The sequence below is a fragment of the Mandrillus leucophaeus genome, unplaced genomic scaffold, assembly GCF_000951045.1.
Source record: "Mandrillus leucophaeus isolate KB7577 unplaced genomic scaffold, Mleu.le_1.0 Scaffold78, whole genome shotgun sequence".
NCBI classification, from domain to species: domain Eukaryota; kingdom Metazoa; phylum Chordata; class Mammalia; order Primates; family Cercopithecidae; genus Mandrillus; species Mandrillus leucophaeus.
In genome coordinates this window covers 389784-400524 of record NW_012108474.1, presented here as the reverse complement: position 1 = coordinate 400524, position 10741 = coordinate 389784, and the positions used below count along the sequence as shown (strand labels likewise).

Here is a 10741-nt window from a genome sequence, read left to right as displayed (position 1 = left end):
CGGGGGACTGCCCGGGACTCCAGATGGGAGGAGTGTCTGGGCCGTGAGCTCACCGGCCCCGTCCGGCCTGGGAGAGGGGCAGAGCCAGGAGAAAGTTGTTAGACTCTGGAGCGGGGCCCGTGGGCGTCATGGCTGCAGCCCTTCCACAGCGACCACCAGCCCTGGTACAGCCACTTCCCGCCGCCCGCCCGGCTTCTGGGAGGAGGGACTGAGGAAAGGGCGCCCCTCTCCCCTCTTGTTTGGAAACTTTGCATTTCTGTTCCCTGAGGGTCGCCGTCCCTGACTGAGGTCCAAGGAGCCGGCTGGACCAGGGAGAAGGTGTTGCCCTTCCAGGGTCTGTACAGGGTAGGGACGTGTGTGTGGAGACCGCCAGGCCTTGGCCACCCGGACATGCTGAGGACTTGCCCTGGCCTCTGTGGCCTGGAACTGTCTTGAAGGGTCGTGTCCTTGCCGGCTGGCTGGAAGGGCCCACACGTCCCCAGTCACTCGGGTGCCCAGGTTCCCTGCAGCTGATCCGGTGCTGTTCCCTGACTTCCCGGCCCCCAGCCTCTCCCCCGCCCCTGAAATATTGCTCCTTTGAGCTCCTGTTTCTTCTGGGGGCTGTGCCTCCTGCTTTCTGAGCTTGGCACAGCTAGAGATGAAAAGCAGTTTTCCCCGAGGACGGTGCCCGGGATTAAATTGCTCCGTGGCTGGGCGCAAAGCTCACGCCTGTAATCCCAGCACTTTGGGAGGCTGAGGTGGGTGGATCACCTGAGGTCGGGAGTTCGAGACCAGCCTTACCAACATGGAGGAACCCCATCCCTACTAAAAATACAAAAATTAGCTGGATGTGGTGGCAGGCGCCTGTAATCCCAGCTACTCAGGAGGCTGAGGTAGGAGAATCCCTTGAACCCAGGAGGCGGAGGTTGTGGTGAGCTGAGGTCGCTCCATTGCACTCCAGCCTGGACGAAAGAGCGAGACTCCGTCTCAAAGAAAAAAAAAGAAAAAAAGAAAAAAAAAATCACCTGGGTGTGGTAATGTGAGCCTGTGGTTCCAGTTACATGGGAGGCTGAGGCTACCATGAGCTGTGTACATGGCACTGCACTCTAGCCTGGGTGACAGAGTGAGACCCTCAAATAAACCAAAACCTTACTCCTTAGGAAACTGGCAAAGGAAATTCTCCTGTTCCAGAACTCAGGCCTGGTGAGGGGTCCCTGGGAGATGGAACACCTGGGTGTGGGCAGTGGAGAGGCCTGATGGGCTGGCTCAGCCCCTCACTCCTCCCAGCCTACTGTGGAGCAAGTGCTCTGTGGCATCTGTGGGTGGTCAGGGTCTCCCATGGGTGCCTGTCCTGGTTTGGAGGATGTGGGTCAGGGGTCTTCACTCAGGTTCCCAGGACAGGGACAGGGACTTGCATTCCCACCTTCCTCACCCGGCCCTGTGTCCGTGGAGGGGCTGTGGGGCAGGCAGGGGGGGTGTGTGGCTGGCGTTCCTCACCCTGTGGTCACCTCGGGCTCAGAGCACCGCTAACAGCCTGGTAGTGTGGGCGATTTGGGCAGGGAGCTTGGGCTACAGAGCCCTGGGAGAGGCCCTGAGGGCCTGTGAGCCCTGGGAGTCGGGAACTGGGTGTTAGGACAACCTTGAACAGATCTCTTATCTCTGTGTACCTGCTGAAACTTCACAGCCACCAGCTGGGTTCTAGGCGCCCTCAGGCTGGCGCTCCAGGGCCAGAGGGGCTGAGGGCTTTGCCCCAGCAGGCCCAGGGGCTGTGTGCTGCTGGTGGCCTCCCCTGCCTGTCCCCACAGAGGCCGGCTCTCTCCAGGACACCGTGGCCCCGGGGGCTTGAGTTTCCTCTGCCCACATTATCAGGCCACAGCCTGGTGGGTGGGACCTGGTGGCCAGCAGACACCTGGAAAGCCTGGAGTGCGTCGTGGGTGGAGCCTGCCCCTGCCCCTGCCCAGCCCCCAGGCCAGGCTCCCCTGGAGCTTGGCCTGGCTTTTCCGACAGGCTGCTGTTGGCAGGTATATCGTTTCTTCGGGTGCCTCTATGGGAGGGTCACCAGGCTGGCAGGAGAGCCTGCTGCTCACCTGTCTTCCTCCTCAGGAGGGGCCTGGGCCTGGGCCTGAGCCAGCCACTCTCCAGTGAGACCTAGGCAGGGTTCCTGAGTGCAGAATGGGGAACTGCAGTGGGGAACTGCAGCGGAGGGGAGGATGCCACACCCTGCTGTGTCCACTGTGCATTTCCTCCTGAAGTCTTTGTCATTAATTAACCTCAGAGGGAGGGGCCCCCAAAGGGACGTGCCCTCCACCCTGACCTACCCAGGAGAAGGCTGGGACCCAGGGAGGGAAGGGTGCCCAAGGTCACAAGGGCACGAGGTCGGAACTGGCACGGGGGCTGGAGGTGAGGGCCTGTGAGTCCTCGCCTGGGGCCATGAGCAGGATGTCTCCCACAGGCCCTTCTCCATCCCCGCACCAGGCATGGGCGCATTCCCTGAGGACAGTTAGGAGCCTTGCCCGCTTGGAATGCAGGGGGCAGCTGTCCGCTTGTTCTCATGGCTGGCCAGGCTTCTGGCCTGGGTCCCTCCCGCACGCGGGGTCTCCCTCTGGGTAAGGGGGAATTTGGGCTCTGGTCTGGCTGTGTCCGAAGGCATCATAGCCCAAGCAGGCAGCCAACCCATCCAGAGATGGGGGATGTGGAAGGCTGAGAGGAGGTGGGAGGGCCATGCCTTGGCCTTGGTAGCCAGGGCATCTGTGATAAGGGGCGGGGGCTCCTTCCTGACACCTGCTGGGTCCTTCAGCTTCAACCTGGGTTGGCTGTGGGGAGTGGGGTCTTCTAAGGTTGGAGGCAGTTAGGGTGGCGACGGGTGCTGAGGTGCCCTGGGACTTGTTTGGAAGCTGCTGCAGTGAGATGGCAGCTGTGAAAAGACCGAGATGCCAGGAGGGTGGGATGTAGGTCATTTGGGGAGGGATGGCAGAGGACTGGCTGAGGGGCCAGAGGGTGGCCGTGACCTTTACCGAGGTCAGAGTTGGTGTGCCAAGGGCTGCAGGTGGGTCCCCCGGGGCTTCCAGCCCTTTCCCTCTGCGGACCTCATCCTCCCCATCTGCGGCCCTGGAGGAGGGCTCCCAGCCTGGCTGACGCCTCCTTCTCCTCACAGAGGTGGGGCTGGTGTCCGAGCACTTCTCGCAGGCCCCGCAGAGGCTGTCCTTCTACAGCTGGTATGGCAGTGCCAGGCTCTTCCGCTTCCGCGTGCCCCCGGACACTGTGCTTCTGCGCTGGCTGCTGCAGGTCTCCCGGGAGGGCGGCACCGCCTGCACCGACGCAGAGATCACCGTGTAGGTGGCCGCCCGCCTGCCTGCCCACCCCCCGCGCCTGGCCAAGCCCTGTGCCTGAGCCCTGTGCTGCTCTCCCATCTCCAGGCACTTCCGTTCCGGCGCTCCTCCCGTCATCAACCCACTGGGCACCAGCTTCCCAGATGACACCTCAGTGCAGCCCTCCTTCCAGGTCAGGGTGCCGCTGAGCGCTGCACCGCTAAGCAATGCCTCTGTCAACGTTTCCCACCCAGCCCCCGGGGACTGGTTCGTGGCCGCCCACCTGCCCCCGTCATCCCAGAAGATCGAGTTGAAGGTGAGAGGGGCTGCCCTCCGGGATGGAGGCAGAGAACCTCGCGGCGATGGCCAGTCCCTGCCGTTCACCTCTTTGGGGTGGTCCTTGCTCTAGGCTCCACACTGCATTCTGGGGCCAGCCCTGCTCCCTGCATGCCTGGGGTTTCTGGTGGGACCCTGCCCTCATGCCTGCATTCTCTGACACCACCCCTGCCCACACCTGTTCTCTCCCTAGGGCTTGGCTCCCACCTGTGCCTACGTCTTCCAGCCTGACCTGCTGGTCACACGGGTGGTCGAGATTTCAGTCATGGAGCCGGATGTGCCCGTTCCACACACTCTCCTCTCCCACCCCAGCTACCTCAAGTGAGCGGGACCTGGTGGGGCAGCCCAGCTCTGGCCTCCGGCCCCACCTCAGATTTGGTGGAGTGGGTGCGAGAGCCTGGCCCTGAGCCCTGGGGGTGGGCTGGGAAGTAGTCCAGATGCCTGGCCTCCTTGGGTGCCCACGAGGTGGGCTGAGGAATGGCAGAGCCTGAGCCAGCTGTGTCCCCTTGGTGCAGGGTCTTTGTCCCCGATTACACGCGGGAGCTTCTGCTGGAGCTGCGGGACTGTGTGTCCAGCGGGAGCCTGGGTTGCCCTGTGCGTCTCACCGTGGGCCCGGTCACCCTGCCTAGCAACTTCCAGAAGGTGCTCACCTGCACCAGTGCCCCCTGGCCCTGTCGCCTGCTGCTGCCCTCACCGCCCTGGGACCGGTGGCTGCAAGTGACAGCTGAGAGCCTGGTGGGGCCCCTCGGGACAGTGACTTTCAGTGCTGTAGCTGCCCTCACAGGTGGGCCGCACAAGGGCTGGAGGGGTGGCCCTGCCCCTCCCCAGATCCCTGGACTTTCCTCCAACCAGACCCCTTGTCCTCTCGGCAGCTTGCAGGCCACAGAGTGTAGCCATCCAGCCCCTTCTGCAGAGCAGCCGAAACCAGAGCTTCAATGCCTCCACTGGGCTGCCCTCCCTGAGCCCCGACCACCAGGATCTGGGCAGGAGTGGCAGCGTGGGCCGCAGCCCCTTCTGCCTCACAAACTACCCAGTCATGCGGGAGGACGTGGACGTGGTGTCCGTGCACTTCCAGCTCCTGGACAGGGTCTCGGTGAGGGTGTGTCCAAACACACCGTCCATGATGCGACTGCGCCTGAACACCGGCATGGACAGCGGGGGCTCCCTCACCATCTCCCTGCGGGCCAACAAGGTACCTGCTGTCTGCAAGCGGCCTGTGGCCTGGGCTCGGGCAGGGCGTCGGGCGGCCCCTGCAGGGCCTCCTCATTTACCTTGGCACTGGGACAGGCAACACAGTGACACCAGCAGGCATGGGCCAGGACAGGGGCCCATGTTGGGGGCGCCTACCCTGCTGGGCAGCCTTGCTCCTGTCAGCAGGGCCCAGGGTAGCTAGGGTCAGAGGTGGGGCGGAGGCAGGATGTCCCAGGGCCCGGGGAGGAAGGGTCCCGGTGGGCCCTGGGACTGCAGGAGTCTCAGAGAAAGGCACCAGCACTGACCAGGCACAATGACTCACACCTGTAATCCCAGCACTTTGGGAGGCCAAGGCGGACAGATCACGAGGTCAGGAGATTGAGACCATCCTGACTAACACAGTGAAACCCTATCTCTAGTAAAAATACAAAAATATTAGCTGGGCGTGGTGGCGGGCACCTGTAGTCCCAGCTACTCAGGTGGCTGAGGCAGGAGAATGGTGTGAACCTGGGAGGCGGAGCTTGCAGTGAGCCGAGATCGTGCCACTGCACTCCAGCCTGGGTGACAGGGCGAGACTCCGTGTCAGAAAAAAAAAGGCACCAGCACCAGGCTGAGCTGGCATGTGGGGCGGATGACCCCACTGTGGCCAGGGGCTGCTGGGGCTGAGCCGGGACTGCCTCCCTTTCCAGACAGAGATGCAGAATGAGACCGTCATAGTGGCCTGTGTGAACGCTGCCTCACCCTTCCTTGGCTTCAACAGTTCGCTCAACTGCACCACAGGTATGATGGGCAGGCGTCACCATCAGCGTGGCCCCTGCCAGCTCCCGACCCGGCCTCCTCTGATGGGGCCCTCTGGCTCCCCTGCAGCCTTCTTCCAGGGCTACCCCTTGTCTCTGAGCGCCTGGTCTCTCAGGGCCAACCTCATCATCCCCTACCCAGAGACAGACAACTGGTACCTCTCTCTGCAGCTCCTGTGCCCTGAGAACGCTGAGTAAGTAAATCTAGGGCAGGGACGGGGGTCAGGCACCCTGTCATTTCACTCAGGATCACAGGCGGGCTGCCTGAGGTTGGCATTCTGAGTGACCCAGCTCGAGGGGTGCTTCTTCCAGGGCTACTGAAAGCTGGGGGCCTCAATGCTGGGTTCTCATGTCCGTCAGCCTCTTGGGTGTGCTGGTGGCAGCTGGGCTGTCAGACCACTGCACCAGCTTTCCTGTGGCCCCTTCCTCAAAGGGAGTGTGAGCAGGCTGTGGTCCATGTGGAGACCACCTTGTACCTGGTGCCCTGTTTGAACGATTGCGGACCCTACGGCCAGTGCCTCCTGCTCCGCAGACACAGCTACCTGTATGCCGGCTGCAGCTGCAAGGCAGGTGAGGGCCAGGGCCCCGCCCGCCCCGAGACGCTGCTGCTGTTGGCTTCCAGTGCTGTGCCATGCCTCTCCCCTGGGGAAGCGCCACAAGGGGCTGGAGAGAGACCCCTGCAAAGCAATGCAGGGGCAAAGCCTCCTCCCCACTCCCCTGTTCCCCACCAACACTCTGTCTGCCTGGCACAGGCACCAGGTATCCCCGGGGGTGATACTGCCTCCTGACCTTGGCCCTGCCCACTGTGCCTACCCAGCTTGCCCCTGGGTGATGAAGTGGCTTCTCTGCAGGGTCCTGGGTGAGGGGTGGGCCCTGAGTTTCAGCAGTGCCCCCAGCCTCCGCCGTGGGGTTTTGTGCCCCCAGGCTGGCGTGGGTGGAGCTGCACGGACAACAGCACAGCCCAGACGGTGGCCCAGCAGAGGGCAGCCACACTGCTGCTCACGCTCAGCAACCTCATGTTCCTGGCCCCCATCACCGTCTCAGTGCAGCGATTCTTCCTGGTTGAGGCCTCCGTCTACGCCTACACCATGTTCTTCTCCACGGTAGGCTGGCCCCTCCTGCAGGGACTTGGGGTGGGAGGGCGGGATGGCGCTCACGGAGCCTCTCCACAGTTCTACCACGCCTGCGACCAGCCCGGGGAGGCGGTGCTGTGTATCCTCAACTACGACACGCTGCAGTACTGCGACTTCCTGGGCTCCGGGGCGGCCATCTGGGTCACCATCCTGTGCATGGCGCGGCTCAAGGCAGTCCTGAAATACGTGAGTGGCCCTCGACGTGGGGTGTGGGCTTTAGGGGAGCAGGGCCCCCAGGTGCAGCCTGCAAAAGGCAGTACCGTGGGAGAGGCCGGACCTGGCGTTGGGCACAGCCCCTGGAAACCTCACATCTCGCCCGAGCACGGTGGCTCTGGTGGCTCACACCTGTAATCACACCTGTAATCCCAACACCTGGGGGGGGATCCCATGAGGCCAGGGGTTCAAGAGCAGCCTGGGCTGTACAAAAAATCGAAACGTTAGCTGAGCGTAGTGGGTGCATGCCTGTGGTCCCGGCCACCCGGGAGACTAAAGTGGGAAGATCGCTTGATCCCAGGCGTTGGAGGTGTTGGAGTGAACCGAGGTCACAGCACTGCACTCCAGCCTGGGTGACAAAAGAAAAGAAAGCGGCCGGGCGCGGTGGCTCAAGCCTGTAATCCCAGCACTTTGGGAGGCCGAGACGGGCGGATCACGAGGTCAGGAGATCGAGACCATCCTGGGTAATACGGTGAAACCCCGTCTCTACTAAAAATACAAAAAACTAGCCAGGCGAGGTGGTGGGCGCCTGTAGTCCCAGCTACTCGGGAGGCTGAGGCAGGAGAATGGCGTAAACCCAGGAGGCGGAGCTTGCAGTGAGCTGAGATCTGGCCACTGCACTCCAGCCTGGGCGACAGAGCAAGACTCCGTCTCAAAAAAAAAAAAAAAGAAAAGAAAGTTCATGTCTTCTGTGATGCCACACGGAGATGCGGGTCTGAGACCCTGCAGGCAGTTGTGAGGGGGCAATGCCAGCTGTTTGGAGGATGCCAGGAAGGAAGGTGGTAGGCAGGGGAGGCCAGGCCCCCTACCCTCGAGAAGCCCCTACCCATGCTCCCTGGGTCCTTGGTGCCAAGGATGCTTTGGGGACTCTGTGGCAGCTGGCCCTGGCATGGGGAGACTCGTGCCCTAGGTTTGTGAGCTGCGTGCTCTGCCCTCCTGTCTGCTCTGGGAACTACAGGCTGGGTGCTGCCCCAAGGGGGTACCCATGGGAGCCCCACAGCCAGGGCAGGGGGGAGGCTGGGAAACACCAGGGTCCTGCAGGGCTGAGTGCAGGGCCGGAACCTGCAGATAGGCAGGGAACTGTAGGTTGTGGGCAGAAGTGTCTGATGGAGACGGGGGGGTAGGAGCCCCTCCCTATGGAACAGTGGGCGGGAGACTGAAGCCACCCTGATGGGGGATTCCTGGAAACCCAGGGGTACAGAGGGCTAGTGAGTGTGTGGGTGCAGAGCTGCCATATGTGGCTGTCCAGTTTGACCACCCTGTAGTCCCCCAGAGGTGCCCGCCTGGCCACATTCACCTGTGGATGCAATGTAGAAGCTAAAGGAGGGGCGTGTCCCTGCCGGCTGGCAGAGCTGGTCAGAGGCTGGCAGAGCTGGTCAGAGGGTGGCAGCAGCTCCGAGGGGGCAGGCAGAGGTGCTGCGGGGCCCTGGGGTACACTTGCTCCTGCTGGGCCTTCAGCCCTCAGAGATGTCCCTGCAGTCATCCCTGTGTCTTGCTCAGGTGCTGTTTCTTCTGGGCACACTGGTCATCGCCATGTCCTTGCAGCTGGACCGCAGGGGCATCTGGAACATGCTGGGGCCCTGCCTCTTTGCCTTCGTGATCATGGCCTCCATGTGGGTAAGGAGCCGGGCTGGCTGGCACTGCTGCCCAGATGCTCGCAGAAGAGAGCCTGGCCCCTTGCTCTGGCCATGTTCCTGGTCTTGCTCCCACCAGTGAATGCCCGTATCTGCTGGGGGTTGCCATGGCACCCACAGAGGCCCAGCATGGCTGTGTCCCTGAGGCCTGGGCCTGAGCACCAGTGGCCTTGTGCCCCTGAGCCCCCTTGAAGCAGCCCACCCTTGTCGTTCTGCTGCCCAGACCTGGGCAGGCCCCCAGTAACCGCTGTTTCCGGGCCCTGGGAGCTGCGGCTGCACTGATGCCTGCGTGGCTGTTTTCTCTAGACTTACCGCTGCGGGCACCGGCGCCAGTGCTACCCCACCTCGTGGCAGCGCTGGGCCTTCTACCTCCTGCCCGGCATCTCCATGGCGTCCGTGGGCGTTGCCATCTATACCTCCATGATGACCAGCGACAACTACTACTATACTCACAGCATCTGGCACGTCCTGCTGGCCGGGAGCGCAGCCTTGCTGCTGCCGCCACCTGATGAGCACGCTGAGCCCTGGGCCTGCTCGCAGAAATTCCCCTGCCACTATCAGATCTGCAAGAACGATCGGGAGGAACTGTACACGGTGACATGACACCAGCCTGGGGACAGCTGCTGCTCTGATGACCTCTTCAGCCAGGAGCTGCATCGAGGGGGAGGCACCTGGTTCAGCCCTGGACAGATTGATTTCCAGCTGAATAAAATTGGCCTGGGTACCCTCTCACTTCCTCCTACTGAGGAGAGGCCACCCCCCCTCACACGCACCTCTCCCCGCCAGCTGCCTGCTGGCTGCTGAGGTCCCTCTGCAGATCCCAGCTGCTGTCTGCAGTGGCCCCTGGGGCCTGGGCTTGGTTACCTGGAGACCACAGGTGCCTGTGCGAGGATGGGGCTGTGTGCTCCGCTGGCCTGCAGGTGGCTAGAGATGGGGTGAAGGACTCCCTATGGTCCTGTTCCCTGGTGAGGCTGTGGTAAGAGACCCATGGAGCCCAGGAACCCTGAGCCCACCACTGGAGCTGGGAGCTGTGAGCTCCGAGACCCCTGCTCCTGGCCCCTATGTGGCCCTGATGCCAGCCTGCCTGAGGCATGGAGGATCCCCCTCTGCTGCTGTGGTCATCACAGGGACTGGAGACCAAGGTCTCCACCAAAGCTGATGGGCGCTGGGGATGCAGGCTTCCGCCCCGCCCTTCCCTTTTTCTTGGCTCTGGAGCCTTGGGTCCCTGAGAAGAGTCTCGTGGGACTGGTGTGCTCTGCTGCTCTGGGGATTTGGCCCACAAGGAACCCCTACGCAGCCCAGTCCACCCACCCCAGCGTTCCTGGGCCTCCCTCTGGGAGCTTTCTCTGGGTCCCAGGAGCTGTGGTGGTGTCTGCCCCCTGCACTGGGCTGTCTGTGCCCTGCGGGTGTTCAGGAGACTGGGCTGTCTCTGCTCCTCATGCAAGCCTTGTGGGGGAAGCAATGACTAGGAGCAGCACCTGGCCCCTACCTGAGGCCTGTGAGTGTTGGATCCACCCTGAGGAAGTGGGCGGCTGAGACCCGGGTGGGGTCCTCCTACACTTGGCTCTGGGGGCTTCCTTTCTGGGTCTTGTCCGGGGTGTGGCTTTCCTGAGGGTCTTACCTCCCCCAGCCACCCTGCCTTTGACCACCAAAGCAATCTCTAAGCTTATAAAAGAGAAATATGTATATATGGGGTGTTTTGGAGTAAAAGGAAATTCTAAGACATTAAGACATATTTTTATGTAGATCTGATTTATCTGTGATTGGTGAATTTAATATTCTACAGTGATTTTTCAAACTAAACGAGATTTTACATTTTTTCTGCGCTCGTTCCCTGGTAGGGTAAGCGGGCCCCGGGAGAACAACCCCCGCCCCGCCCGCGTCGCCCTTTTGCGGAAACGCCTGGGCCGCACATTGCCAACGGTGCCTTGAGCTGCTGCTGCTGTCTCTGCAGGGTGTTTTTTACGGTCCCTAAAGGGGGCGGAACGAGGGGTAGACGGATGGCCTTTGCAGCCAGTCAGCGGTGGGAGGAGGTCCAGGCGCGGCGGACCGGCTTCCGGTTCCGGTGGGGCGCCGGGTTTAGAGCTCTGAAAGGTGGGCGCGGGCCGGTGGGGTGCGGCGGGGGGACCGCGGCAGAAGGGTAGGGGCAG

The 10741-nt window shown here is 62.4% G+C and overlaps 2 protein-coding genes across 3 annotated transcripts in view; both read left to right on the top strand.

Moving 5' to 3' along the window:
- The first annotated feature begins 3386 nt into the window (after window positions 1-3386).
- Window positions 3387-10394, top strand: TMEM8A (transmembrane protein 8A). Its single transcript, XM_011966884.1, has 11 exons — window positions 3387-3603; window positions 3817-3944; window positions 4139-4407; window positions 4496-4815; window positions 5504-5594; window positions 5682-5805; window positions 6045-6181; window positions 6536-6714; window positions 6784-6930; window positions 8458-8574; window positions 8898-10394. The coding sequence occupies exons 2-11, from the start codon at window positions 3889-3891 to the stop codon at window positions 9192-9194; spliced, it is 1737 nt and encodes a 578-aa protein (XP_011822274.1). The 5' UTR covers window positions 3387-3603; window positions 3817-3888; the 3' UTR covers window positions 9195-10394.
- Window positions 10395-10606: 212 nt separating this feature from the next.
- MRPL28 (mitochondrial ribosomal protein L28) overlaps window positions 10607-10741 on the top strand; it is a 3534-nt gene continuing 3399 nt past the window's right edge. The window contains exon 1 of one of the 2 annotated variants that reach the window (XM_011966881.1): window positions 10607-10685. The gene's annotated coding sequence lies outside the window, so the exon portion shown is untranslated. Of the gene's footprint in view, window positions 10700-10741 lie in introns of both variants that reach the window. The other variant, XM_011966882.1, reaches the window with a different exon arrangement.

Bases quoted from the DNA above. Each gene is read 5' to 3' on its own strand.
- TMEM8A (XM_011966884.1), top strand. From the start codon at position 3,889: ATGGAGCCGGATGTGCCCGTTCCACACACTCTCCTCTCCCACCCCAGC. The intron at 6,715-6,783 runs GTAGGCTGGCCC...GCCTCTCCACAG, and splicing joins ACACCATGTTCTTCTCCACG to TTCTACCACGCCTGCGACCA. The intron at 8,575-8,897 runs GTAAGGAGCCGG...TGTTTTCTCTAG, and splicing joins TGATCATGGCCTCCATGTGG to ACTTACCGCTGCGGGCACCG.